This window comes from Mycteria americana, chromosome 4 (assembly GCF_035582795.1).
Source record: "Mycteria americana isolate JAX WOST 10 ecotype Jacksonville Zoo and Gardens chromosome 4, USCA_MyAme_1.0, whole genome shotgun sequence".
NCBI lineage: Eukaryota > Metazoa > Chordata > Aves > Ciconiiformes > Ciconiidae > Mycteria > Mycteria americana.
In genome coordinates this window covers 38084146-38111437 of record NC_134368.1, presented here as the reverse complement: position 1 = coordinate 38111437, position 27292 = coordinate 38084146, and the positions used below count along the sequence as shown (strand labels likewise).

The 27292-nt window shown below is 37.5% G+C and overlaps 1 protein-coding gene across 4 annotated transcripts in view; it reads left to right on the top strand.

The window, feature by feature from the left end:
- The window catches only part of WWC2 (WW and C2 domain containing 2), a 111814-nt gene that overhangs the window by 60247 nt on the left and 24275 nt on the right, over positions 1-27292 (top strand). For 3 of the 4 annotated variants that reach the window (XR_012775510.1, XR_012775511.1, XM_075500251.1), the window contains exons 6-16: positions 1540-1669; positions 2349-2495; positions 3453-3526; positions 7825-8067; positions 12921-13010; positions 14960-15573; positions 19137-19257; positions 21786-21866; positions 21949-22035; positions 25189-25381; positions 27029-27193. Coding sequence is in view for 2 of the 4 variants with exons in the window: in XM_075500251.1 (XP_075356366.1) it covers positions 1540-1669; positions 2349-2495; positions 3453-3526; positions 7825-8067; positions 12921-13010; positions 14960-15573; positions 19137-19257; positions 21786-21866; positions 21949-22035; positions 25189-25381; positions 27029-27193 (1945 nt within the window). In the remaining 2 variants the exon portion in view is untranslated. The remainder of the gene's footprint in view (positions 1-1539; positions 1670-2348; positions 2496-3452; positions 3527-7824; positions 8068-12920; positions 13011-14959; positions 15574-19136; positions 19258-21785; positions 21867-21948; positions 22036-25188; positions 25382-27028; positions 27194-27292) is intronic. The other variant, XM_075500253.1, reaches the window with a different exon arrangement.

Genomic DNA, 27292 nt, shown 5'->3' with positions numbered 1-27292 from the left:
ACCCAACTGTTCATTCATGATTGCAATTGTTGGCATATCCTGTATCTATTTGACCTTAGCAACCTGATAAGTTACCAAAAATGGAGTGTTGTCAGACAGTAAGTAAGTGCCTACCTATGAAAGAGGAGCTTTCAAGCTGAAACAAATACATCCTTGAATAGGAATCTGAGTGCTGAGTCACATACGCAATTTTCTTACACAGACGCAGTTCTAGTTTGCACAAAAACTGAAATGTGGAGAAAGGAAAACAGGCATGCTCGCAGCTTTGAAGACCACTTTAGAACCTTGATATCTTTGTGCAGAAAACTGGAAGTGAAATAGAATACTGTTACAGGTGTTTCGTGCGAGTTTCTGTTCTTGCAGGGGATGCTTGAGGTCACTTCTGATCATTAAAATGTTCATTCCTCACTCACAAGGTTAATGTCTTCTAGCAAAGATGATGGATGATGACAAAACCAGAAACCCAATGGCGTTATAAAAGAATGTATTCTCTACTTGATGCTTGACTTTTGTGAAGATGGTTTTTGTTTCTAATTTTGTGAAGCACAGCTGCAATCATTTCTATGATGCTATGAAATATTCAGTTAAAGTAGAGGTCGGAGAAGTGTGTTTACAAACTAAACTGTACTTCTTGAAGTAAATAAGGAAATACTAAAATGAAGTATGTTTTTATCTCTTAAGTTTGGGGGCTTTTTTGTTTTGTTATTTTCAAATTACAGTTTTAAAAATCATTGATAGTCCAGGAATTTGATAAATTGTCTGATGTATGACATATGGTATTAATTATCCAGAGATTTTGTGAATAAAGAGAGCCTGGTGACTGGCTGAGCAGAACAGCTGTTCTAGACTGTTAACGCCTAGGATTAGGGTGAACGAGAGGGAAGCTGAGACAAGAATGGAGCTGGTTACGTTTCTTCTCTGCAAGGCTGATTAGTACCGAGAAGCTTGCCTGTCTGCCCATGTCACGATGTGGGTCTGTGTAGAGGAATACTACTAGTAATAATTTCTGCTTCTGTAAGGGTCACAAACAGTGAATAGTATGAAAGGTGTACCCAAAAGCTGCTTCTGTGCTGCAGAGTTATGGTGGGGGTGGGAATTTTGACAGTGTTGTCAGCAACACTGCTGTACTGCTGGTAGCATGTGTAGGAGTCTTCAGTGCTCTGTGCCCCTATGTCTTTAAGACTGGATCAACTAGAATTGCTTGTGGAGTCTCTGCCTTTGGTAAGGTCCCAGTAGCTTAGCTGAGGTGGTTTTAAAGCCAACAAAAGTATTTTTTCCGTGAAATTTCCTGATGTCAGCAAAAGCCATCCACTGGGCACTGTGTATGTGTTAGATAGCTTGACAGTTTTGCCAGGGATTAAGTAGTAAGTATTTTAATAGAGACTTCAATGTCCTTTTTCCTCTTTGTATGTCTGTTACGGGAAATGGTGTCTCATCTCCTTCTCTTCTGTTCTCTAACTGTGCTTCTGCCTGAAGCAGAACAGCAGAGATATTAGTATTATTTTCTGTATCCAGTATTAATATTCTCTCTTTCCACAGAATTGACCAAAAAATGTCTGGAGGCCAGAGCGGGTATGAACTATGTGAGGCCAAAGCCATCCTGAGTGAACTGAAGTCCATCAGAAAGGCGATAAGTTCAGGGGAGAGAGAAAAACAAGATTTAATGAAGGTATTTTGAACAGTTGACGTAAGTTTTGTGTGGATTTGTTTTACCATGAGTAACTTTCCTGATTACAAATATTTTGCATTTTATACTTTTTAAGGGATTCTCAAAACTCTTTGAGCCAAATGGGTATTAAAATCAATTTTCCGATGCAGAAACTGAAGCCTGTGACTTTCCTAATTCAAAAAGCCACTATATGTCAGTCAGAGGATATAGATTTCTGAACTTGTATGTAAGGTACAATGCAGATGTTACTTCTAGACCACAATTAAAATATTAAGTGGACAAAATTGAGAGACGTGTTTTTGAGATGCATGGCCATTTTCTAACTCAGTGAAAGTTTTCCAAATCTAAATTGCCCTATTTCCTTTTCTGAAAGCAGATCTTTTTTTTTTTTTAATTAGCAAAGTATTTAATTGGTTGATGAGTTAAAAAAACCCAACCAACAAACAAACAAACAAGAGACAAACCCATATGAGTAGTTTTTATGTTGTCACAGGTGTTGGTCACCCTTAGTGTCACCTATCAACTGCTTGGTTAAAAGGATAGTTTGCTTAATATGAAGTAAACCCAGAATTTTTATATTGGAGTCTTTTATGTAAACACCTTTTGGAGATAAACTAGTATAAATACGATAAAGTACAAAGGAACTTCAACACCACCTCCTTCTCTGTTTCCTGGACAGAGTCTTGCAAAGCTGAGAGAGAAGTTCAATCTTGACCAGACCATTGGGACATCTGAACCAGACTTGAGTTCCAGCTCTGTAAACTCCCAGCTGTGTTTTTCTAGACAAACTCTGGATACAGGGTCTCAGACTGACATTTCTGGTGAGGTGAGCTTTTTTCCAGGTTGTCAAATGTAAAGAGAAATTGAATCAGAATGCTGTGGTTAATGGAATTGGAATCAAATAGTTGTTTATTGTTGCTGATAGGTGTAGATGTATACGCGTTTAAGAGAGAATTACTTAGAATCACTTATCTGATTTTTTCCCCTTAAATTTTAAATCAAGATTCAGATGAACTTTATACGTTTGGCATGAAGTGTTAATGACAATTTGATTTAATCAAATAGTTCCAGTACAGTGAAGATCGGCGTAAGTAGGTAGTATTTTTTGGATCTGTCTATAGGATATGTTTCACTTTACAGACTTAATTCAATATGAAGATGTTTTTAATTTTCAGAAACAAGGTCTCAGAACTTAAATGTGCAATTTCATTTCATGCAGCTGAAAAACTGTTAGTGGAACTATTTGTTCAGTGGTTCATTAAAACCTTCTGTTTCACTGACGGTATATTTACATACACAGGAAGCTGTGCTTAATTTTGGTACCTTTGAAGTTCTGTGAGCTAAGTTTATAAGGAAGAGATCGTACAAGGTTTTCAAACAAAGAGCTAAGCTTGTCTACGTTTTGTAGCAAATTTATTGAAGTCTTATTTTGAAATGCACTGACAGTTCTAAATTCTGAGTTCAGCGGAGTTCAAAGTAGCAGATCAAAATTTTGGGCGCAATCACTGCAAGACTTCTTTGAAAATGCTCTTGCTTTATTCTGATGGAATATGGACAATTGGTAGTACAGTAGTTAAAATAGATGAACTGGATCAGAAGAAAACAACACTGTTTTGTACATCTGAGTGGATTCCTAACTAGGCACTTAGTTAAGTGTGTGGCTGCAGGTGCGTATGGTTTTATTTTTCTTAATTCGTGATTTTTCTAGCCTGTGCATAAGTTTTGTTGATTCATTTAACAGCTTTACACAGTAATAAGGCTAATTTTTTTTTTTTCTCAACAGGTTGGAGCAAGAAGTAGATCAAACTTAGCAGAGAAGGTCAGACTAAGTCTTCAATATGAAGAGGCAAAAAGAAGGTAATAGGGTTAGCTGCTTTGTTAAGTTCCAGTCTGGAGTTGGGAAGGGTCTGATCCCTGCAGCACTATCATCGTGCTCGCAGTGACATCTAGTGGACTGCTCTCTGGAGGCACTGCTGGCATTGCTGCAAAGTGTTTCTTTTCCTTCAGAACGCAAGCAGACTTTCAGGAGCAGTTGGTGCTTTTGAACAGTAGGTTTTACATTAAACGTAAAGTTGAATGTGTTAAGAAAGAAAATGCAGACAGTGACAAATTAATGGCAGTTCCAGGATTAAGGGAATAGAGGGAGCTGACTTTCCACTGAAGAGGGTTGTGAGGTTATTTATGTCCATTATATCCTTCTTTGGGATTATCATTTCAGTTTACTATGCCACTGAAGGCTCTTCAGTTTTAGAGTTGCTTCACTTCCAGTGCAGATTTGGTAGGCTTAATTATTTCTTTTTTCCCTGGGACTTTGGATAATTTAAATACTTGTTATCACTATGGGGTTGGTTTTTTCATGAGTTTAACCTGAGGAGAAAAGAAGTCGGGAACTGCTCCACTGATGAATGTGGAATGCCTTTCAAATAAAGTTCTGCTCATGAAAGCAGTGCCATTTTGATGAATTAACACAGCACTGAAGAATGGGCATCAGAAAGCAGAACATTCGGGGTTAGAATGACATGTCTTGTGGTGCCCCAGAAGTGCTGCATAATACTGGGGGGAAGATTTACTATTAAAAAAAAAGTGTGTGGGATATCTCTCTATTAATAATGTGTTAATTGTGTTGTATTATTTTCTAATACTTTTCACAAAATTAGGTGTCAGCTATTCAGAAACCTTACAGATTTTGTTGTGGAGGTGCTTTGTAATTTAAGGGGAATAAAAATCTAAAAAGTTATCCCACACCCAAAGTTCCTTTTTTACTATAAGGAACTAAACAAGGCAATAAAATAAAAAATAGCGCTTTTCCCCAGATGGAAACTGTGCCTAAAATGCAATTTAATCTGAGATTTAAGTATTATTTCAGTTGGAATACTGTGGCATGGTCATTTAGAAAACTAGGAAAAGAAATTTGCATCCTATAAGTACAAAGTAAAGGCATAGTTAGTTTTTATGTTTTAAAGGCAAGAGGCTGCACAACCAACATTTTTTTTCCTAATTTCAAATATATACGCTCCTCATGCAGAGTAGTAGCTACCATCCTCCCGGTAACAACAGTAATCCTTTATATCCTCATTACGGATCATAAAACTTTGTTGAATGCATTGATTATATAATAAAGAGTGCTAAGGCTATTGTGTTTGTTCAGTATTGAACATGTATGATTTTGGCTCAGAATCCTCATGTACATAATATTAATTGTCAGATGGTGTTTTAAATGCAGATAGGTGGCATTTTTTTCTCAGGCATAATTGATCCAAAACCAGATCATCCTCTGTTTTGACTATGTCTTGATACCAAGAAGTCCCAGCATTGTGTTTTATCTCCTTTGTAGGAGCAAAAAAATTCCTGGCAGTAAGTCAGTTTACCACTTCTACCTTAAAAACAAAACAAAAAAACCCCAAACAAACAAAACAACAACAACAAAAACCCACCAAAAAAAAACGTAAAAAAGAAAGTAGTACAGTGTTCAGAGTATGCAGTACTGCAGCAGAAGATTTTACTTTCTCACAAATTGCTCAGCTAAGAATGTGGGTCAAAATTGCAGTAGCTCATACCTTTGCATAAATAAGTATTTGTTCTATATAACATTAGTGTGTTTCAGGGTTAAATTACCTCCTTTTAAATGGTATCTTTATTCAATTTTGTCTGAAAACTGCCCAGTATTTAATATTCTTTTCAGCTTTAAATAAGACAATCGTATGCCTTGAAGACACCGTTAAAGTCTTTAATGCATTTACATATACTGGCTTTATCAGTGACTACAGGGTGAACTTAATAAAGTGTACATATCTTGGAATAATGAAGATACATACCAATTTTTACATAAAGTTCAGTACCTAATTACATCTACCCTGATTATTATGGCCATTGTAATCATCACTATATTTTAATAAGTATTGACCATCTTTTCTGAAATGTTAAATGTGCAAATTCTTAGTTGTTTTGTGTTAAAATAACTAAGAGAAAGAGAGAATCTTGTAAGTGAACTTCTCTAGTTGAAAATTATCAGATAATTTTGTATGTTGCATATTTTATGTTGCTTAGCCAGCAGAATGTCTTGAAGAGGTGCAATGTTGTTGTTAACTATGCTAAATTCAGTTGCAATCGTTATTCAAAAGGATCTGATATAGCGTGCTGATAATCCTATACGGACGTGGTGAAGATCTGGTTAATACTCCTTGTTGACCTGTTGAGCAAGGACTCCCTCAAAAGCGTGAGACCAGTTCAGTTGTCATATCCATCTAGTCCTTTGCCTGTCTGATGAGGCAGCTGAAAAGAGCGTCAGTTATGGTAGCAGAGAGTTGGCTGTAGCAAGGGGAGCAAAAGAACTGTTTGGAGACCACCATCCCATCCCATAAGCCATCAAACAGCTGTCAATAGCAGCTTCTTTCAGAACAAGGTTAGCTAGAACCAATGACCTGGAGATGAAAGTCTTAACATTTTGTTATCCATCTGAAATTATTCGGTTGTTTTCCCTCTTAGTACTGCTCCTGTAAAGGACTGTTGAATATAAATAATATATGTAACAGCTGCAAAATATGTTGAAATGCTTCATTTAATTTCACTGCTGATAGTATTTCTGTTTATTTTGCATTGTTTTTCTGTGAAAATACCCTGAGTTAAACTTATTCTTGCAGAGATTTGGTGGGAGTATGGGTTGTTTTCATTTTTTTAAGCTGCTGTTTTTTCATTGAGGTGCAGATGAGAAGGAAGTGTTACCTATGGAAAAAGAAAGGGAGGGAGTTCCTCTTAAGCTTCTAGTATAAGCAATGGGATAGTTGGATTCAACATTAACTATTTTTAGCTTTGACCATAAATAAATACTTTAATGTACTGTAAAATTAATACTGGAGATGCAAAATAAGCATGATGTTATTAGTTTTGTTAATCACAGAAAACAAAACTGGAAACAAGAAAAACATTTTCCCAGAAATCTGTCAGAACTACAGAAAGATTATACATACCAAATTATCTGTGTGTAGTTATGAAGTATGACATGGGTCATTACCTTAGGTAGTGCCTGGTAATATTGAAGTTGCACAGACTTGTATCAGTTGTTGAGCTGACATAGGTGTATTTAACTATGGTGGTTACAAATAAAAGTAACAGATCAGTTGCTCTTGCCCTAGATTGTATGGGAACATCTTTCTATTTTGACTTCCTCTTTCTCTGCCTTTTTCCCAGCCTACAAGAAAGAGGTTCAGAAGGCTAGGACCTGTTACATAGTTCAAAGCTTCCATATCTTTTAGCTATGCAGCTGGTTTGGGTGTGGCTAAGGCTGGAAGTGACTGAAAGTTATCATCTTATTAGATATGGGGCACCTATAATGGGAGGTTTTTAAGCTTTCCCAGTGGACAACGAGTCTTTATTGCAAAACCTGCACTTTTTAAGCTATGCTGCTGAGCTCATAGAATGATTATGGAGACTGAACACTGGAAATAACCTGTCTTGATGAGGACTGAGCTATAGTACAATAATAATGTAGGGAAGCTTCTGCTTCCATTCTGTGCGTGTATCTGAGCAATATGTATGGGTAACCAAGTCTTGCATGTCTTAACGCTGTGATTTGACATCTGTAATGGGAACAGCAGTTGCACAAACTCAAACTTTTGAGTTAATAATCTCCTTTCTCTTTAGGTGGCTGCTGTCCTATTACCTTTTATTTTAATCCCGTAGAAGAACAATGCTTTTGCCTTTTAAGATTTGCATACATGCATGCTGCTGAAGTGAGCACCTTGCTGTGGTGCGCGTTCTTTCACCATGGTCATTGCTGTTTCTGAGGAGCAGTCAGCTTCCAACAGCTTAGGAGAAATCCATCATACTCCTAGATGAGTAAAGCATAGTGCCACTACTATGTTACCAGACAGATCACTTTCAATAAAGCTTTTATTAACGTTGTGACTTTTACTTCAACTCAGCATTTGAACAGGAGCAATTCATTTTTAATGCATATGCATATTGCTGTTGGCCTGGATAGGTGGCTTGCTTTTCTGGCATAGTCTGCATTCTTGTGAAGCAAAACTAATTAAAAGTATGGGTTTGAGGAGAAAATGTTATATCCTGATACCTTTCAAAATATTGTAACACTTCTCTCTTTCCTGGAATTTGTGTGCTATGCTGGGCTCAGACAAATCTGCTGTGTTTTATTTTAGCATGGCTAACTTGAAGATCGAACTGTCTAAGCTAGATAGTGAAGCCTGGCCTGGGGCACTGGATGTGGAAAAGGAAAAACTGATGTTAATCAATGAAAAAGAGGAGCTTTTAAAGGAACTGCAGTTTATTACGCCACGCAAACGTACTCAAGATGAGCTAGAGCAGCTAGAAGCAGAAAGGAAGAGACTTGAAGAAGAGCTGCTGTCTGTGAAAAGCACACCCAGTCAAGCACTTGCTGAAAGGTAAGGGGTTGTCTTTTGCTAATATTAAATGCTGCTTTCTGCAATCGAACCTTTGTAGTCATTACAGATCCTGAACTATGCCTTGATGGGCTGTTTTCCTTCAGTAACTGTTCTATGTAGATCTTAATTAAATTTGTTATTAGCCCACTGGGCAGAAACACAAAGAAGTCTTCTGTACTGTGAGAGAATGCGAACACCCTGTATGTGTTCTGCAATATCAGTTGCTCTGTGTTTGCTACCAGCATGAAAATCCCTGTGACAGATGTTAAATAACTGAGGAATGTCAACATACCAGCAGGAGGGCAATACATCATTCACTCATTTCTGATAATAGCCGTAAACTATTTGAACTCAGGTTACAAAGATTATCTTGATTGTTGCAACATCTGAAGCCTTTCATTGTGAGTTTTATTACATACAAAAATGCAACCAAAGGGGGGAAAAAAAGTTCAGAGGAGAAGTATAATTGTTGCAAAAGTTTCCTAACTTGCTGCTACCAAACTGGTAACCGAAGCAACTCCCACAAATTGTTTTAGCCAGATTCAGAGTTCGAGAAAATCAAAGGTGACCGTCACAAGTGGACTTTTCATCAACTGTAAGTGGAAATAAATTCATGGGCACCCCTAGCACACATCAAATGCAATAAACACAAAATGTCATTGCGTGTATCAGTGTAGTATGCCTTATTGAAGTAATACAATCAGCATTGTAAGCCTCTCCTACTTCGCTCTGCTAGGAACCACCTGCTGTTGCTCCAGTTTCACTGAATGGCAAAATTCCTGTTAGTGGCATTAGAAATTGGGTCCTAAATTGTAGCTGAGTAGTGAGGAAATTTTTTATTTACAAAGTATGTATGTGTGTATTAGGCATGATTTTTAAACATATTTGTACACTTTATAGTAGTTTAAACCGCATTATATTGATAATCCAGACATGTTTTAGAGGAAGGGTTATGTCCTCCTGGAACTATATTTTCACAGGAGAAGTAACCTGTCTGTGTTAGTAGTATCTAAATTACCATGGATCTGTTGCTTTCTGACTTCCATTAATAAATGGAGAATAAAGGGTCAATAATAGAATCACATTGACAAATAAATTTGAATCTAAAGCTCTGATAATATGCTGTTGTAAGTAATAGCTAAATCTTGACTCATGCTGTAAATTGGTAGCTGATTTCTTAGTCTTGTGTTTTGGATTTGCTTGTGTAGTGCCAAAGAAAATTCTGTACCTGACCATTTTCCCATACATGTCAGATGCCAAACTTGGAGTACCAAGGGCAAGTCAAATTGTCTCCCACTGTTAAGAAGAAATGAAATGGCAGGTTTTTTCCGTGTATAGTGACACAACTAGTTGTTACAGCTTAAAACGTTTTCCCTCTATTTTCTTCCAATTTTTTTCCTTTTGATTTTCATTCCTGAAAATGTGGAATTTTTTCCTGAGGTTACTGTAAGATTTCATGTCATACGCTGGTTGAGGTAGTATTTATGGTGGCTTCTGGTTTGCTGCTTTGCCATTCCTGTGAGTCTCCGGTGAATTTCTACCTGCAGCTTTTTATGATATTAAAGCTGTCTCCCTTGATGACTTCAGAGCACATCAATTCTTTCACGTTAAGCTATTTTGAGGATTATTTCTGGTGTGTCTGCTATAAACATAAAAAAAAAAAATTTTTTCATTTTGTAGAAGGGTTCAGACGGTGAAACTTTTCCTGAAATGTTAATTTGAGACAAGGAAACAGTTAATTGTATCTCATCAACCACCAGAGATTTAAAATATTAAAATATTCTTGGAGATGAGGAAGATTCTCCTCTCCATTATCAGTGGAGGAGCCACACTGTCTTCGAAGCACTGCACTGTTGTTGCATTACCATTTTATTTCATGAAGTTTCATGAATGCCTTAGGTTTCCAGTGTTTTCACAGGTACTCATAATGAAGCAACAGTGTAAGAAGCTACAGATTGTGTCAGAGCTTGATGTGATGAGGGTTTTTTGGTTTGGTTTGGGGTTTTTTTGGTTGTTTTTTTTGGTTGGTTGGGGTTTTTTTAGTCTTTTCTAAAGGGGGAAGAAACAGAAGACTTGCTCTGACTTAACACAAAAACATTATAGCATAGCTCTGGGTTATTTTGGAGTAGGATGCTGAAATTGCCACTAGTAGATGTACTCGGAATCAATTTGCAGAAGGAGGGTATAAATCATAACATATCAGCTTCAAAAAAGCAGAGACAGGGCATACGCTGGCTGCTTTAAGAGGCCTTCCAGCAACTGTATAGAAATATCTGGATTGTGGAACTGTTGAGAACTATTTGCTACTTTCTTGCCTCTGTGTTCATGTCAGGGAGATTCCATTACTGCTTTAGTCTTTGGCAAAATCTTCCAAGTAACCACAGGCATTTAAATAGATGCATAATTTAACTACTTGATTGTGCTGTTGCCTGCAAAACTGTCCCCTGCTCTTGTGCCTGTCATAAACAATGTTTTTAAGCAATGTTACAATTTAAGATCAAAACTGGAGAAAGATATCTCACTAACACTCAAGTCGCTCCTGCAATGAGCAATAGGTTAATTTAGATAGGAGGGGTGCAAACAGGAGAGACTGAGAGAGGCCCATGTCAGAATAGATAACATGACGGTTGTAAAGGTGTTTACATGGTCTTTGGGATATTAAAGTTCCTGCTTATGCTGTGAAGAAGGAAAGTTCATTGTTTGAAAGTTTTGGGGGGTTTTTGTTTGTTTGTTTAAACTTGGTCTGATGTAGAATGAAAAAAATTTCCTTGAATCTCAATTTGTTGTGAGATAGTAAAATTATTTCCTGTGTGTCTTGGAACTTTCAGGAGTGATTTCATCATCTAGCTTGCATTTGTGACTTGTGACTAACATCTTTCTGAAATTTACCTACAAGTATTAATACTACTTCTTCAATTACTAGTAGGTCAAATTACATCTAGGAAAGACTGTTTTTTCAGGAGCTAAATTATATGGGATAAATTACATTTTATCAACCTCTTTAAGATAATAAAGGAAAACGAACTTTTGCTTGTGCTTTGGAGAAAAAAACCAAACAAACCTTTTAGTTTAATAGTACAAATTCGGTGGAACAACTATAGGTGTCTGTTTTGAGGACTCCAGTCAGAGAAGTTCCTAAGCTTCTAATTTTCTTTCTTGCTTTTTGCTGTCAGTAGTTGAACACATACAGCAATTTTTATGCCTCTTCCTTGAAGATAAAATGATAGTTCACTATTGAAAAGCCACAAAAGAGTTAGCAAAGAGCACTCTTGCTTGGGAAAAGCAGGATAGATTAGGCTTTAAAAGAAGGCAGAAGGCATAGATAAATAGTAAAATGGTAGGAAAGAGTGTCTGATAGCATAGATGAGCATAATTCTTGGTTTGGAAACCTGTGTGTATGTCTTCCTGAGCAAAGAATGAAATACCGTGTATGCTTTTAACAGTCTTAGCAGGTGTTGGCAGATGAACACATTATTGCAGTGTAAGAGCACACGCAGTGTAGGCAGTGGAGTGGAAGTTCACACCCTGGCTGACCTCGGGGTAACTTATTCACCTTTGCATAACCCAGATTTGCTTGCTGAATAAGCATGGGTGTAAGCAAGTGCTTTTCATGCTTTGCTGAATTGAGGACTTAATGTCTTTTTACTGGTATCTGACACTCAAAGAGAGTGAATTCTGGGAACTCTCGAGTATTTCATTCAGTTTGCATAAGAAAGCAATGGTTGATTTTTGCTTTTTGTTCTTTGAAGTGTTCTCTGCATTTGAGTTTTAATTTATACATCCTTGAGATGCCAGAAAGGCCAAAGGAAAGGTTTCTGAGAATGAGCATCAAACTTTTTTTTTTTTAAAGGAGGGGAGGTAATTTCTTGTTCCCCAGATTTGTTGCTTGAGAACTTGTGACATGTGTCAGTTGACTGAGCAAAAGCTAGAGGAAAATATACTAATCCACAACTACAGGAGGGTTTTAGCTGAATCCACTGAGGGAAAGTAATTTATTTGGTATTGTAAATAGATTGATAAAAGGGAATTATGAGAGGAAAAATCACTGTAAATGTTAGTAAATCCTTTTTGCTAGCAGCCAGCCAAAAGGAATGGGACGATTCCACCATTTGTGGGTTTAGAGCTGGGCTGGATAACAGTGCAGGAGGCAATAAATCCTGCTTTTTCATAAAGGTGAACCTTGATAATGAGCATTACAATGCAGTGTGGCTCTGAGTTGATGACAAAGCTGTTGGGGATATAGAAATCTTTACCAAGGACTCCTAAATATGGTCCATCATCTCAGAACCTTGCGCTTGAATGCTGCTTTGATTTACTGTGCTTTGTCTCTGTATGAAGACTGTGAAATCAAAGGGAGTGCTTTAATTTTAACCTTCCTGCAGTGCTACCCCAAGTTCTTGCATTATTGGAACTAATACTGGTATTAGTGTTCTTTTGGGTTTTTTCTGAAACTGTATTAAGTGAGGAGCCAGTCTACAGCATGGCTTTTAAAAACTATTAGTGCAGATCTTATTTTCCTGAAGTTGCAGCTATTTTCCCAGTGCTCATCTGTTATTCTTTTATTGGGTGCATTTTCCCTTGGTACAGTGCGAATGTACTAACATTCTGCTTGCTTGTACACTTAGCAGGTTTGTTACAGTGCTTAGTATTCTTCAGGTAAAGTCACTCTGCTGAAGTGGTCAGGGTTTTATGATAGGACTGAGAGCTAACACAGTCTCTTGGATTTTAGTAGTTGGTAACCAGATGAAAATATGAGGGATCTTCACTTTGTTTCTGTCTTATCTATAAAAGTACTTTAGCCTCCAGATTATTTTGTAATGCTTTCCTATGCTTACATGTACCTCTCTTTCCAGGCTGAAATTGGAGGAGAGAAGAAAAGAGTTGGTACAGAAACTTGAAGAAACTACGAAGTTAACTACTTATTTGCATTCACAACTTAGGAGGTGAGACTGTACTACATAATGTAAAACCTGTTTTCAGCAACAATCTAGTGGACCTGGCTGTCTAAACTTCATTCTTAGGTTTTTCTCTTAGCTGGAAGCTGAACAAAATTTGTTTAATATTTAAGTAAGAAAATGCAAGTGTAATAGCTTCAAGCATTTTGTCACCATACAAGCCTGGTGTACCTTTATAATTTCAGTAAGCCCTCAAGACTGGATTGAATGGATTTTTTGCACAGCTTCCATAATTAAGCAGGCAGATGTTATTTTGCTTCAGTGTCAATAAATAAATTGGGAAATCTCTAATTGGTCATATCTTCAAAATCCTGTCATTGAGGAGACCAACTGGTTTCTCAGAGTTCTGTCTAAAATGAGTTATTAGAACTGTAGCCTTTATTCTGTGTAATAACTGGAGAGGCTTAATGAGTACATGTATGCATGTAAATACTTAGGTGAATAGTTGATTCTGGGTTTTTTTCTTCAACACTGACTTAGGCTTTCTGTATCCTCAGAAACGTATCCTCAACAGGATATTTTTTTTTCCCTGACAGTCATTGATTCAAAATCTGACTCTAGGTTTATGAAATTCATAGTGATAACAGAAAAGGAATCAGTTATAGCAACTGTGAACTCAAACTCATTGCTCTGATGGGAATTCTAATATTTAATGATACATGTAACTTGTCCTAGGGAAGAGTTTCTCTCACTTTTGGGCTGTACCCTGGGCTACCAAACCATGTGTCTGTTATATTTATTTAGGAAATCCTGAATTTTCTTGTATATCCCAGTGGGATACACCAATCAGACACTGCATTAATGTTTATGTATTCCCTTAGAAATCAAAATGGGGCTTTAAGAGGAAAAATGTTTTTAAGCATTCTATAAAGGTCCTCTCACAGTAAGCCGTACCATCCTATTCCTGGGATGCAGGCTGGCTTAGCTATCTCAAACATCTTGGCCAGATCCCATAAATTGCATTTTGATTGGTGATTAGTTAGGAAAAGTGTCTTTTAAATAATTTTTTAAAGTATTCTGTGCTCGTGTTTGAACTTTTGGGGGTCTCTTTGTCCTTTTAAAAGCAGTTTTCTAGCCCAGTAGCAAAATTTTTAAAGTTGATAGCTCTGTTATTGTTCAGTAAACGTCTTTTAAGTGTTTAGAAGGGGTTTTAGAAGGGTTTAGAAGGTGTTTAGAAATAATTCACTGCTCGAATTATTTTTCCTGACGTTTTTTCCTGGCAAGAGTCATCCTGAGCCAAGGCAGTGACAGTTTCTCTAGCCTGGCAGGGCTCCTTATCTTCTATTATTAACAGGAAAAGATTCAACAGAACAGAATAGACTATTTCAGTTGGAACGGACCTACAATGATCATCTAGTCCAACTGCCTGACCAGTTCAGGAATTGCATGTTTATGTAGTTGGATACTTTGCCATGCTTAAGTAGTTGGATTTACTGTGCATGCAGAGTGTGTATTGTCTTATAGATGTGAAGCAGTTCTGCTGTAAGTTGTCTCCTTCTAGCTGCCATCTTTCCCGGGTGCTTGGGCAGAGAGCAGGCTGCATAAATAGCTCTAGAGGTGGCAGCACTCCTCTGCTGCCACAACTTCCTTCCTGGGGGTCCCTTTTCTGTCGCACCAGGGTGGAGCAGGTCTTTGAGGGAATACAGCAGCTGAGAAGGCTGCTGTTACTGCCAGACCAGTTTGTCAAATCTGCAGCCTTTTCCTGAAGAAAATAGGCTTTAGGAGCAGGCCGTAAGCTGGATAAGTTGCCCTGATGGTGTGCAGGTTGGGCACACTGATCTAAACCAAGTATGGGTGCTTAAAAGAAATAATGCCCCAAGCAGGATTTGGTTGTAAATTGTTACAGTGCAGCTCCAGTCAATCTTACCTCTCCTTGTACCATTTTGTGCTGGTTTAGTTTAGTAACATCAGTGTACGTGTTTGTGCTTTCTTTGCAGCCTCTCAGCTAGTACATTATCTGTGTCTTCAGGGAGCAGTTTGGGATCTCTGGCATCCAGCCGGGGATCTCTGAACACGTCAAGCAGAGGGTCGCTGAACTCACTCAGCTCCACGGATCTCTACTATAACCAAGGCGATCAAATAACAGATTTGGACTATCAGTATAAACTTGACTTCATATTGCAAGAAAAAAGTGGTTACATTCCTTCGGGGCCTATAACTACTATTCATGAAAATGAAGTGGTCAGTTCCCATGGGAGGCTGGGTTACAGTGACTCTCCTTCAGCTGCAGACCATCCCAAATTGACTGAACCTCCCAAATCTGTGACATCACTGTCTTCCAGATCCTCACTGTCCTCCTTGTCCCCCCCAGGCTCCCCTTTGGTTTTAGAAGCCGCGTTTTCAGTGTCAGCTCAAAATTCCCCTCTGCATCACCTCACTACGGACTTTGAAGACTGTGACCTTTCGGGTGATTTTGCAGGTGTTAGTCTCTGTGAGAACCAAATATTATTGGACTCTGAAGCCAGAACAGGATCTCAGATTCCTGCAGATGATAAAGATCTTAATGAAGGCATTAGGCAGCCTCTGCCTTCTCTACATGAAGGAAGTTCAGGTAATAAAAAAAACCTAATGTCAAATGTATATGTTACATGAAAATTTTGAACTAACAGCGGGCTCTTGAATGGGGAGGTACCTCATGTAGCTGAAGAGTATCTTGATCAGCGTACATTTGCCATGGTGGGCCGTCAGTAATTCTGAGGGACGTTACATAACTTCTAGTTTTGGCTGCAGAGAGCTACGATCACCCCAGAAGGAAAGTTCATGTATTACAGACTCTGTGAAAAAAAATAACAGAAAAACCTGAAGCTGGATCTTCAAGACACGGATGCGTGGTCGTCTTAGGTATTGTCAGGATGTATGGGGACAGAGCAAAAATACCCTCTGCTGGTTTTTGGTAACTTGAGATCAGATACTTTGTTTCTCACTGAAGAATAAGTTACAAATTGACATCCTCAGTAAAAGAGATTTCGGTCTCTTTTACTGATTTTCAGTCTCTAACTCTTAAGAGTTAGAATTTTTATGTGTGTATGTATCCATAGTTATTTGAACCTGCTGTCACTGAAAGATCTGCAGTTGGTTTGTTTTTGGTTTTTTGGGTTTTTTTTTAATGTGAGTTAAGACAGACAAGTGACCACATGCCGTGTAAGTTACAGTGAGACTCTCCCCATTCTTAACGTGGATTCCATAGCTTTTAGCTTTTTATCCGAGTTAGAACAGAGCTCCTAAGCTAGTCTAGGCTCCCCCTGCAGTCTGTGGGTAACTTCCAAAAGGATGAGTCATCTTATCCTAAAACATACTTCCCTTTAAGGAAGATGGGATGAATAACACTGTGAGTTATCAAGGTATCCTTAACGAATTCCACTTCTAGTCTGCAGTAGAAGCCATGAAACATACTTAGTCGTCTTACATTGTCAAAGCCTTTGGCAGAGTCATAGCTTCAAAACTCCCAGCTGTCAAGAATTGATGGCTTGTCCTCAGTCTTAGAGCATTGACTTTGCTGCCTTTTGTTAGGGTTGACAGTATGTTGTGCTTTCTCTGCACATTTATTGACTTTTTCTAGTGTCATTCTGTGTCATTGTCTTTAAGTATGTTGCAAACCATTCATGTGTTTATGTTACGCAGTGGCTCTGTTTTCCCAAGGAAGAACTGAGGCAGCCGGATTTCCACTAGTGCTGAGCACTGGCAGCCCTATTTGAAACCTGATCAGCACCTACCATACCCAGCTCCACATTTCTGGACCTGCGTTGATAGTGAAGCGGCTAACTAAGGAGTTTGGGTGTCTTAGAATAAATACAACCTAGCTCTAGAGTGCATTGTCCAGATTTATTGCCAACCTTGAAGCCTTGTGCCTGGAGTTTGCCAGTTCTTAATAAAAGTACCTGGACATATTGATGCAGATGTATATTTTAATGAGAAATTTGCCCTTTTTTTTTTTTTAATATATATATATATATCAAGGAATTACTGTAACATCTGCTGGTTAATTAGATCAGCCTAGTGCAGTACTGTAATAATTTCAATATTGACCAGAGCAATGTGGCACCAGAAGAGAAATGTATGGTATACATAGTACAAGTCCCCCCTCTGTTCAACTGTGCAGAGAAAAAAAAAAAAAGAAATTGACTGATGTCCTAATGGTCTGAACTTGTGAAATGCGAAGTGGACAAACATGGAAAGGGTTTTGGGGGGGAGGGGGTTGAGGGCGTCATTTTGTCGTTTCTCTTTTCAGTACATTGGAACACAGTAGTTATTTTGCTTTAGAGCCATATTATAAAAGATGGAAAAAATAATTAATTTTCCTGCCCATTTTTAGCAGTATATCCTTTCCAAATTAACAACAACTTTCGGTCTGTCTGTCTTTGCAATCTGGCTGCAACTCATCTAGTCCGAGAACTGAATTTAAGGTAGTTTGGAATTTGGGAACACATAGGGCTATGAGGAATCAGAAGTTTAGTTTTGTTTGTTTGTTTTTAAGTTATGTCTTTAGATCATTATTTTCAGAGGCATCATGTGGTTGTCTAACACTTTTGAGCTGTTTTGAGGGTCTGTTATTTTGGATAATGTCAGGGTGCCTTTAAGTGTATAAGTAGTTATGGTTTTAAAATATAAATTCATCCTGTGATTCTTCATACTGATACTTCCTTATGTAGGGTCATATATATGATACAAATTATCTTTAAATCTGTATTAAGACTGCCAAAACAAGCACTCAGATTTTGAAAAGCCAGATATTAATTATGCTTAGTGGACACTAGTACCTCTAGTGTCCACAGTAAAATGGGCCTCGTGGTGAGGCTTCAGTACATTAGCAGTGAGTCAGACCTAGGGTTGGTTCAGTGTTTCTACTCCAATTTCATTCTTGGAAATGCTGCAATGCTGAATGGGAACGTTTTCAACACACTCAGCCAGAGGCATAAAACCTGCATGGAAAATTTCAGCTCACACACTTAAGTTTTACAAGACTACAAATCTGAATACTGCTGAATCTTAACTTGGAGGTAGACGAACATATCTGAAGACAGTATAGCTAGTATTTTCATGTAATAATCTGCACTGGCTTTTTAGATGCAGTTCTCACCTGCTTCTGTCTGTCTCTGACTTTTCTGTACAGGTGAACCGTACAGATATTTGTTCCTCTGCACATGTCCCTGCTGTCAGAAACCAAGTTGGAATATCATGTAGTTCTTCCACAGTCAGTCTCTGTCATTGTCAAAGTCAATTCAGGCTGCTGTGGTAATTCCTAAGGGTAATCAATAAATCATGTCATCACCTTCACCCCTCACATGGGGGGGGGGGGGGGAGGGCACTTCATCATCAAGGAAAAAGCATTCCTACTGCCATAAATAAAAGCACAAATGCAGCAATCAATCATCTAATCTGAAGCCTTAAATTTTAAACATCTTAACAAGATGTAAAGTCATGATTCAGGTGGGGACGATAATGCATACCAATATCCTCACCCCTTGGCAGATAAAAGTACTGCATAGGTCCTCAATTTCCTATGCTGCAGAACGTGGCTTTCCATGAATGCTGCTGCTTCACTGCACGACACTAGTGTATGAATGCAAGCTGAAGATTAAAGCTAAGTAGTAGTTGATAGTAAAGAGACTGTAGCATAAAAAGTTTTTGATGATAGTAAACCAGAGGGGATTTTTCATTTCTAGCAGTCATATCACTGGGAAGAGGGTGTCTGTCTGACTTCTGAATATTTAATAAACAGTAGGCAATCACTTCGCACGTAGCTGAAGTGTTACTACAGTGCAGAATATGAACGTGGCAAATACAGGTTTAAAGATCAGGATAATGAGGGTTAATAATGAAGATAATGAAGAATAGTAACTAGCTCAACAGATATGGGTGATGATAGGAGCCTGTATCTCTGGGAAGGAATAATAGTTGTACATTTTCAAGTTCATCAGTTTGGTTATATCCCTAGCCAGAATATGTGGTAACAGCAGTACACTCTCAGAATGTTTAATGATGTGGAACAAAACTACTCTGTGATACTCAGTTAAAGGTCACTGCTTTCAACTTGACAACTTTCTAAGCTATGCGCTTCTCTCTTTCTGACTATTAATCTCTTGGACTAATTTTCATTCTTCTTTCTTTTTGTAGGTGTTGACTTACCGCGAAGAACAGCTCACCTGCTTGAGGAGAAAACAGCTTGTGTATCTGCTGCCGTGTCTGATGAGTCTGTAGCTGGAGATAGTGGTGTATATGAAGCTTCTGTGAAACAGTAGGTTTGAGAAATAATGCCAGTTTTTCCACCAAAAATTTAAATATATCTATAAGCAGTTGTATAATATCAGCATAAGCAATTTATTGGTCTTGCCTTTTTTATAAATATTTTGTCCTCTCATATTGAAAGGAAAGCACATTTGCCAAACAATTAAGTTTGATTGCTTTTTTAAACTAATAAATTTGCATTAGAGTGCTTGTATAACTTGATTGAGTAGCATTAATATGGTACCTTCTAATCCTGTTTTTTTTTTTTCTTGCTAGAAACGTTCCTAAGAGAAAAGCTGTATTTAAGCTATACAGGTTCTGCCACGTGGCTGTATTGACTCTGCTCAGAGTGACTCTTGTTACTTCTTGTTTTGTTTAGATGCAATCTTAGGATTGCATAGAATTTTGCTTGAATATTCTCTTTTTTTAAAAAAGAGGATAGAAGAAAGATAAGAAAATCCTCAGTTGTAATATTGGTATAAAAATAATCCAGGTTAGGGTTTAATATTCATGCTTCACTGTGGTGAACAGGATACAAGAAATGTATTTGCTGCTGTTGCTTTTTGACAAGACATAACTTCTACAGGATTCTTCATGCTGTCCTCTGGCAGTGAGAACAATGAACTTTAGACTACATAACAGTCTAGAACTATGAGAGAAACTATGCAAACTATGAGAGAAACCAAAATCTTTGGTTTTTACCTCAGTTTTGGCAAGTTGTTGACAGGAAGAATTTTTTGTCCTTTTTGAATATTCAGAGAGGTGTTTTAGCAGGATAGTTACAAAGACGTAGATGCATGTCTCTGTTGCCAAGCTAAATACTTTTCTATTAGGGCAGGTAAAGGTGCATTATGGTATCATAAATGGGTTTTATTGGCCTCTGATAAAATTACTTCTAATTGTCAAATCTTTCACAAATTAAAAGGTAATAAAGTAGATGAGACCAAATAAAAAAGCTGAAATACAAAAGGGGTTTCTCCTGAAGTGTTAGAATGGCCATTCAATCTCATCTTAGGTCATGGACCCATATTTCACCCTGAAGTCTGAATCCTAGTATTAGTTTCCTCCGTGTGTTGTTAGACCTAATGCAACTTCTTAGGCTGAAATAAACGCCCATCTATTAAAAACTCAGCCTTTGCTTGACTGAGTGGCTGTGACTGTGTGTTTTGGTTCAATAACCATTGTTGTCTTTCCATTTTGTTTCAATTCTGAGCCACTGTGATCAAAACTTCCTGTCTGTTCCAGTTAGAAGTCCAGTGGATAGAAACGAACAGACATCGGACCAAAAGCTGTGGATGTTCTGTGGAGCAAGTCTTTAGCTGTCCTCTCCAATGACTGCGAGTGGTGGGATAGGTGGAAAACAGAACAAATTCCTGTCTTCTTCCTGGCGTTGCTCAGGAAAAGAGGGAAGATGACAGTTGCATCCCCTAAGCCCATGTACAAAAGGAAACTATTGCCATTAGTGCAAGCTAAGATTTATAGACACTAGTTATCCCATGATAGCTCCAGGTGTGGATACTCTTAATTCTTACTGAGTAGGAAGTAGTGAAGAGGTAATGAGTGTCTCTGTGTGAGTTACTTATGTTTAGTAGAAGTGTCTTTATGAGCACTGTATGGAATGACTTAAAATTTGTCAGTGTGCTCCTGAAGTTACAGTACAGTGATTTCTGCTGTATAGACCAGTCCTTTGTACTAAGTAATTTAAGGCGGGGAGGAAATAAATATACTCTATCAAATTAGCCATCAGCCAGGAAATGAATAGTAAAAAGGAAACCTCTAAATGCAGAGTCTTAAAATAATGCTGTCATGTCTTGATAAGGTGTGGGATGTCTGTGTCATTCTCCACATTTCCTATCTTGACATTTTCTATCTTGATCTTGTTTATTGATCCCAACAGTCTAGTTTTAAAAATCAATGAAATATATTAATACCACATCCTCACTCAAACCTCCCCAAAAATTACTGGAAAGTATTTTGCCACATGGATTCTCTGTAATTCCATTCAACGCTGGAGTTGTTCCTCAGCTGCAAGACTTGAGTCCCTTTGGTTCTTTGAATGCCTCTGAAAACAGGCTCAGAGGAAAGATGCTTCTTGTTTGCACAGAAACCTCTTTATTTTACAGAGCTCCTGCTTCTCGAATATTCTCCAAAGGAGTATTTCATATCCAGTTTACATGTGGTCTGATGTTTATTACAAGTTTTAATTTCCAATTTTGTGTTCAGGGGAATAAAGAAATACTAAGTATGTATAGGAAAATGTTATGAGTTTTTCTCAAGCCTGTTAGTGTGGCCTGCTTCAGTTATCAGCCTAAGGCCTTTCCAAGTCATTACTGGAGCTGTCAAACTGTTCAGGCAGCAACTGTCCCTAAAACAGGCATTGCTATTGTGTAGGCTCTAAAATTCTCATTTGGAGTGCATGCTGTAATTAAATCAGCCTGTTCAGGAGAATGTATATACGTTCTGTGTATGCGTACCTTAATTATTGCTGAAAGCTAACTATAATTTTCCTAAAATTGAATATTTGCCTGTTTGCCCTAGACCAAATGAAACCGAGGACATTGTATATAGTGAAGATGATGCAACTACTCTAGAGGCTGCCCAGGTACAAATAGGACTCAGGTAAGTGACCAGCAAAGGGAATATTTCTGTTCATACATAAATGCGAATAGTAAATTTCCCTCATGTTGTCTTTCTTTAACAGATACGACCACAGCAATTCAAGTTTTGTGATAATCATAGTACAGCTCAGAAGTCTTCCAGCGTTTTCTGTCCCCCTTGGCTCTAAAGTGTAAGTCAAACAATCACCGAGCAGTAGTGTTGAAATATAAGAGTATAATTATAAATTGTAGAAATTCACCAAAGGAATGGATTGATTTACTGCTTAACAGCACTAAAATATGTATAAAACTTTTCAAACTGTAGTAATACTTAGCTTTTACATATTCCAGCAATGCTGCAAGAAAAAGAAGTTATCAGGAAATGTGCACATTCCACTAAAGTGGAACAAAAAGGATATTTTTAAATGATGCTTCATTTAGTGTTTTTAAACATTCTGTAGCTTTGTGAGTGCAGAACAGCTATTCTATAGTTACTAAAACCAATCTTTTGATACTTTGCCATTCTTTCGGCTCAGAATGTTATCTTTTTACATTTATGTGGCATTTAGATGTAAAATGACATTAAAATAGTATGTGTCTTTTAAGTGAGCTTTTAAAGGTAAGGGTAATTTGATAAATTGCAAGTGGACAAGCGCAGCCACATTGAGATACACCTTCCCTAACAACTGGAGCTTGGAGGTCTGTTAAGAATTAGTTCTTGTGTTGAATGGGACAGGAAAGGTCTAAAAGTAATTAGAGTGGAAATCGTATGTAGGAAATGAACAAAAATGCCTGAATAAAAAAATGTTACCACTGAGATTCTAATCCAAAACTCTCATCCATACAAATAAGTACAGCTTGCCTTGGCTCCTTGGGGACACTTGTACTTCAGTGAGCTTTTTTACAGATTGGAAAGCTATCTTAAACTGTTGAGAAGCTTAATAAGATTAGAGTAGAACACCATCAGTCCTTGGAAAATTTGGTTTTCTTGCTGGTTCCCTTCCCCCTGTCCCCCATCACCTTGAATTTGATTGGCAGATCAATAGGAAGCCACTGAATATGGAAAAGATGTATAGGGGTACAGGCCTGGGTGCTTGTTGGATTTTTCTGTTTGTTTTTGTTTGGTTTTAATAACAAATGTCTGTCTCCTACCATCCTTGCTTCTCTGACCTCCATCTTTCCCCTGCTGACCTTCCAAGTCCACTAGCATTTGGCACAAGAATATAGAAGAACTACAGAAGAATAAATTGACACAGCTGAGAGGAAAAGTAGACAATGTAGAATATAAAAAGAATGTCAGCAAAATGTTCAGTAAGATAAAGTTAGGTCATAGCTGGCATCATTTTAGGAATTAAAGTATGAAGTTGTAATTAGTAGTTGAGCATCTTCAGTGCAGAAGTCCAGACCTGCTGCTGCTAAAAAGATTTAATAAAACTAAAGCTACGCAAAACAAGGAGGAAGAAAGGATAGGGTAAAGGAAGGACCTTGCAAATAGCATTTTTTCTGTCACTTGCCATTGTGTGCATATATGTATATACTGTACAGATATGTACAATGATAAAAATTGAGTCTGGAAAATGAAGCTGTGTTATAACTGTATTTTCTAGAACATCACATTGTATAATTAGTACTTTATTGAACCTTTACACACAGAGGAGTAGATTTGACATGAGGTGTTACTGATACCTGTTCCCACACTGTTTGTAAAAGCTGTTCACTTTTAGAGTAGGTAGAGCCTAGCAGAATACTTATTATTTGTGTCAGGATCATTTTTTCATCAGTTGAGAAGTCATAGGTTTGTCACAGCAAAATCTGAGGCAGTGATTGACTTTTAAACTTTTTTAATTAAAATGAAAGTAAGCACTCTTGTAAAACAAAGCCAGTGAGCAATTTATCTTTTACTTCTCTGTTTACCCCTCATTCAGATAAGCCTGATGCCAATCAATTGGCTAACAATTATTAAAAGAAAGCTCCAATTGAACCACCTTTTAAACATACTTTTAATATACTTTCTCTTCTATTCCTACTCTTTTCTAAATGTTTCCTAATTGCTTAATCTACTAAAATGCCTGTTTTCAGTAGACCATGCAAATTGCTTACCTACGTTTATTTGAATACAGCAGCAGCATTACTGGAATTACACTACACTACCACTTAACTTTGGGTTTGATTTGTCAAAATGCTGGATACCTGCTATCCAGGCTAAACATGCGAACCAAACAACTTAGATCTTACTCTTTATCCAAAGAAGCTTGGCATGACTGGGGAATAAAAGCTATGCCCAAATTCAAATAACAAAATCAAATTTCTCACAGACCTAATTTCTTTTGGTTTAATTAATGTAAAACTAAGTTTTTGATAATAGTAACAGTACGTACGAAGTCATTACCAGAAAATATAGCAATAGTACTATAAATTTTGGGAGAACAAGTTTTTTCCAGAATGATTTTCTTTGGCCCACTTTTTCATCTTGCTTTAGCTAGCTTCATTGCATTCTATTCTACAGTGAATGTCAATTATATTTAAAGCCAATACCAGAAATAGGCTAATGCATAGACACAGAAAAGATGTAAAACAATTACTGTGCTCATTCATGTGTATGAGAAGCTGTGCAATAGGTAAATAACATGTACAAATTGCATTAGGAATGTCTTTATCAAGCTACTACTAAAGCGACACCTGCAAGTTAGCAAGTATTACCTTTATCTACATAATATCCATTAATATTTGTTCTGTAAAAAGAATGCAGCTGTGTAACAATTCCACGTTATTCCCTTAAGTGCTTAAGTTTAGGCTTGCAAGATGCATTCTTCTAAATCTCACTTAATGTATTATGAATTGATCTTAAGCAGCTACGGGCCTAGCTATTTTCTTCCTCGTTTTCCTTAGTTTTCTGGTTTCTTTGGAGGTTTTGTTTGTTTCTTTAAAAGATTAAAAGACGTCACTGCTCTTCAGTGCTGCTCACATCATTCTAAGAGTTTAATTTTTACATCCACCCAAATTTTTCTCTTTTTTTTTAATTAAGATCATGTTTCCTCCCATCTGTGACATGATCCTCCGTGTTCACAGTCCTAAACCAGAGGATAAATTTGGATAGAGACAGAAATAGCTACCTCTGTTGCTACTACCTTATCAGGCACAGAAATTCCTTTTTGGGAAACGTTTGTGCAAGGGGCAGGAGTTTCTCACTCCTCTTCTTCACCTCTTTTCCGTTCCACGTCTGATTTGTTGCTGTTTCTTTTTCTTGCTGTGCAGTCCTTTAATTGATGGGGTCAACTTCTGTCATGCGTCACCAGCAAGTGCTAGTTTAAATACAGGTAAAGATTTTGTTTTGTTTCTGGCAGGTATATTAGAGTAGCAGTACTTCCATCCTCAACTGATATCAGCTGTCTGTTCCGCACAAAAGTTCATCCTGCCATGGAAACCATTTTATTCAACGAGATATTCAGAGTAGCCATTTCCCAAGTAATGCTGCTACAGAAGACACTGAGAGTAGATGTTTGTGCTGTCAGTAGAAGTCGTCGAGAAGAATGCTTGGTATGCAGTTTTATTTCTGGCTTTTTTTGGCATGCATTTGTTTATAGTGTCCCCTCTTATTTTGATGGTCAAGGCTGCTAGAATTCCACAGTACTTGGAAACAAACTCTGAAGCATAACTTGGTTGTTGCTATAGTACTTAAAATACTACCTTTCTCTGAAATTCCTGATACAGAATCTAATCCTGGATGGAAGTTTTAGGAGGTGTTTGATAATTCTAACAGTGCATTACCTTAACCCTTTAATTACAGATTGATATTCCATCCTTGCAGTTTTATACATAAAAAAACCTCATAAACTTCATTGCAACACTACTCTAAGCCTAGATTTTAAAGTAAAAGTTGAATAAGAGCCACAATATGTCCAAAAAAAAAAAAGCTAACCCTCATTATCACTCCTTGTTACAAAGAACAAAATAAATTACATTTTTGCACTTTGTTGTAGATTATATGATGTCCACCTTTTTAGTCTTTATGATTTGTAGAGATAATAAAAAGGCATGACATTCATAGACCAGCCTACTGGAAACTGGCACTTTTTAAATTTTGTTGTTAATTGTGGTCATCACCTAATTAGTGATGCTTCATTTACTCTCAAATTGCTTTTGCATGGTCTGGTACTACTTAGTTTAGTTTTTCACCATGAGTCTGACTTAGTATGACAGCGAGATTTTTAGTTACAACATGCTGAAGAGATGCTGGAGTCTGGTGGGGTTCATCAGCCCCGACTACTGGGAACAGCCTCTCACTTTCAAAAATGTAGGAGTTAAATTAATGTGTTGGCCTTTTTCAGTATGTAAGAGGTTTCCCCTCAGGTAAGGGAAGGGCAGCAGAACAAAAATGCAACAGAATGCAGGATACAAAGGTGAAGAAAAAAAAACCACCAACAACAACAAAAAAGCCACCAAAGACATAAGGGTTAATCAGAAGATCAAAAGAAAGAGTTGGGAGTACCACCCCCAGCAGAAAGCCCTGGGCAACACAACCAGAGTCTTGGCAAGAGCTATGTATGCAGCCCAGTAGCTGTGAAGATGATTTGCTTTGCCAAAGAACAGAGGATTTTAATCTCCAAGGCACAGCCCAAACACGAATACTTCATAAGTTTTCCCAGAGTGCCAGCTCAGTGGATATCAGTGCTTGTCCAAATGAAAGGGTTTCTTAATGTCTTTTACTGTCTTTTCATCTGCTTCTTCACTGGTTAGAGCAAGCAAGGACATCCGTTATTGTTTGCCATATTGATGATTTTGTGGTGGAACAACTGAAAAATTGACTGAAACTTGCTGCTCCATGAGTTGATGCTGTAGGTTTCATTGACACAGTTTTTCATTATTGAATGCTATAGAAAGCAGACGTGTGCATTACAGTGATGTAGAAGGTTTTGTGTGTGTGCATGTGGGGAGAAATTCTGCAGACTAAAATAAAAGATGGCAGAATGGACAATGTGAAGGAACCTTTCCATGTACTTCTATTTGTTAATTTTAACTAGAAGTGGAGGGAAATAGAAAATTGTACAGTTAAAAAGGGGATTAAGATTCATGTCAAATTTGTGCTGCCTATTTTACACGATAAATACTGTAGAATTTAGTTTCAGCTGTCTTGCAGGAAAAAAAAATTTAAACAATTTTTTTCCTCTTTCTTATTTTGTACAGGCTGGGACTCAGATCAGTCTGGCAGATTTATCATTTTCTGATGAGATTTGTACTCTGTGGTACAACCTGTTGCCTTGCAAGCAAATTCCTGGCAAAAAAACGAAGGAACAAAATGAAGAATCCATGTTTCTGTTAGGCAAGCAGTCATCAGACTCATTGGATTTGGTGAGTAATGTGTTGGCTGTTACTGTAATAGCAAGAAAAAAGCCATAGACTCTAATTGTGCTGTTGCACTGTGGTGACTTGAATATGTGACTTGTCCTC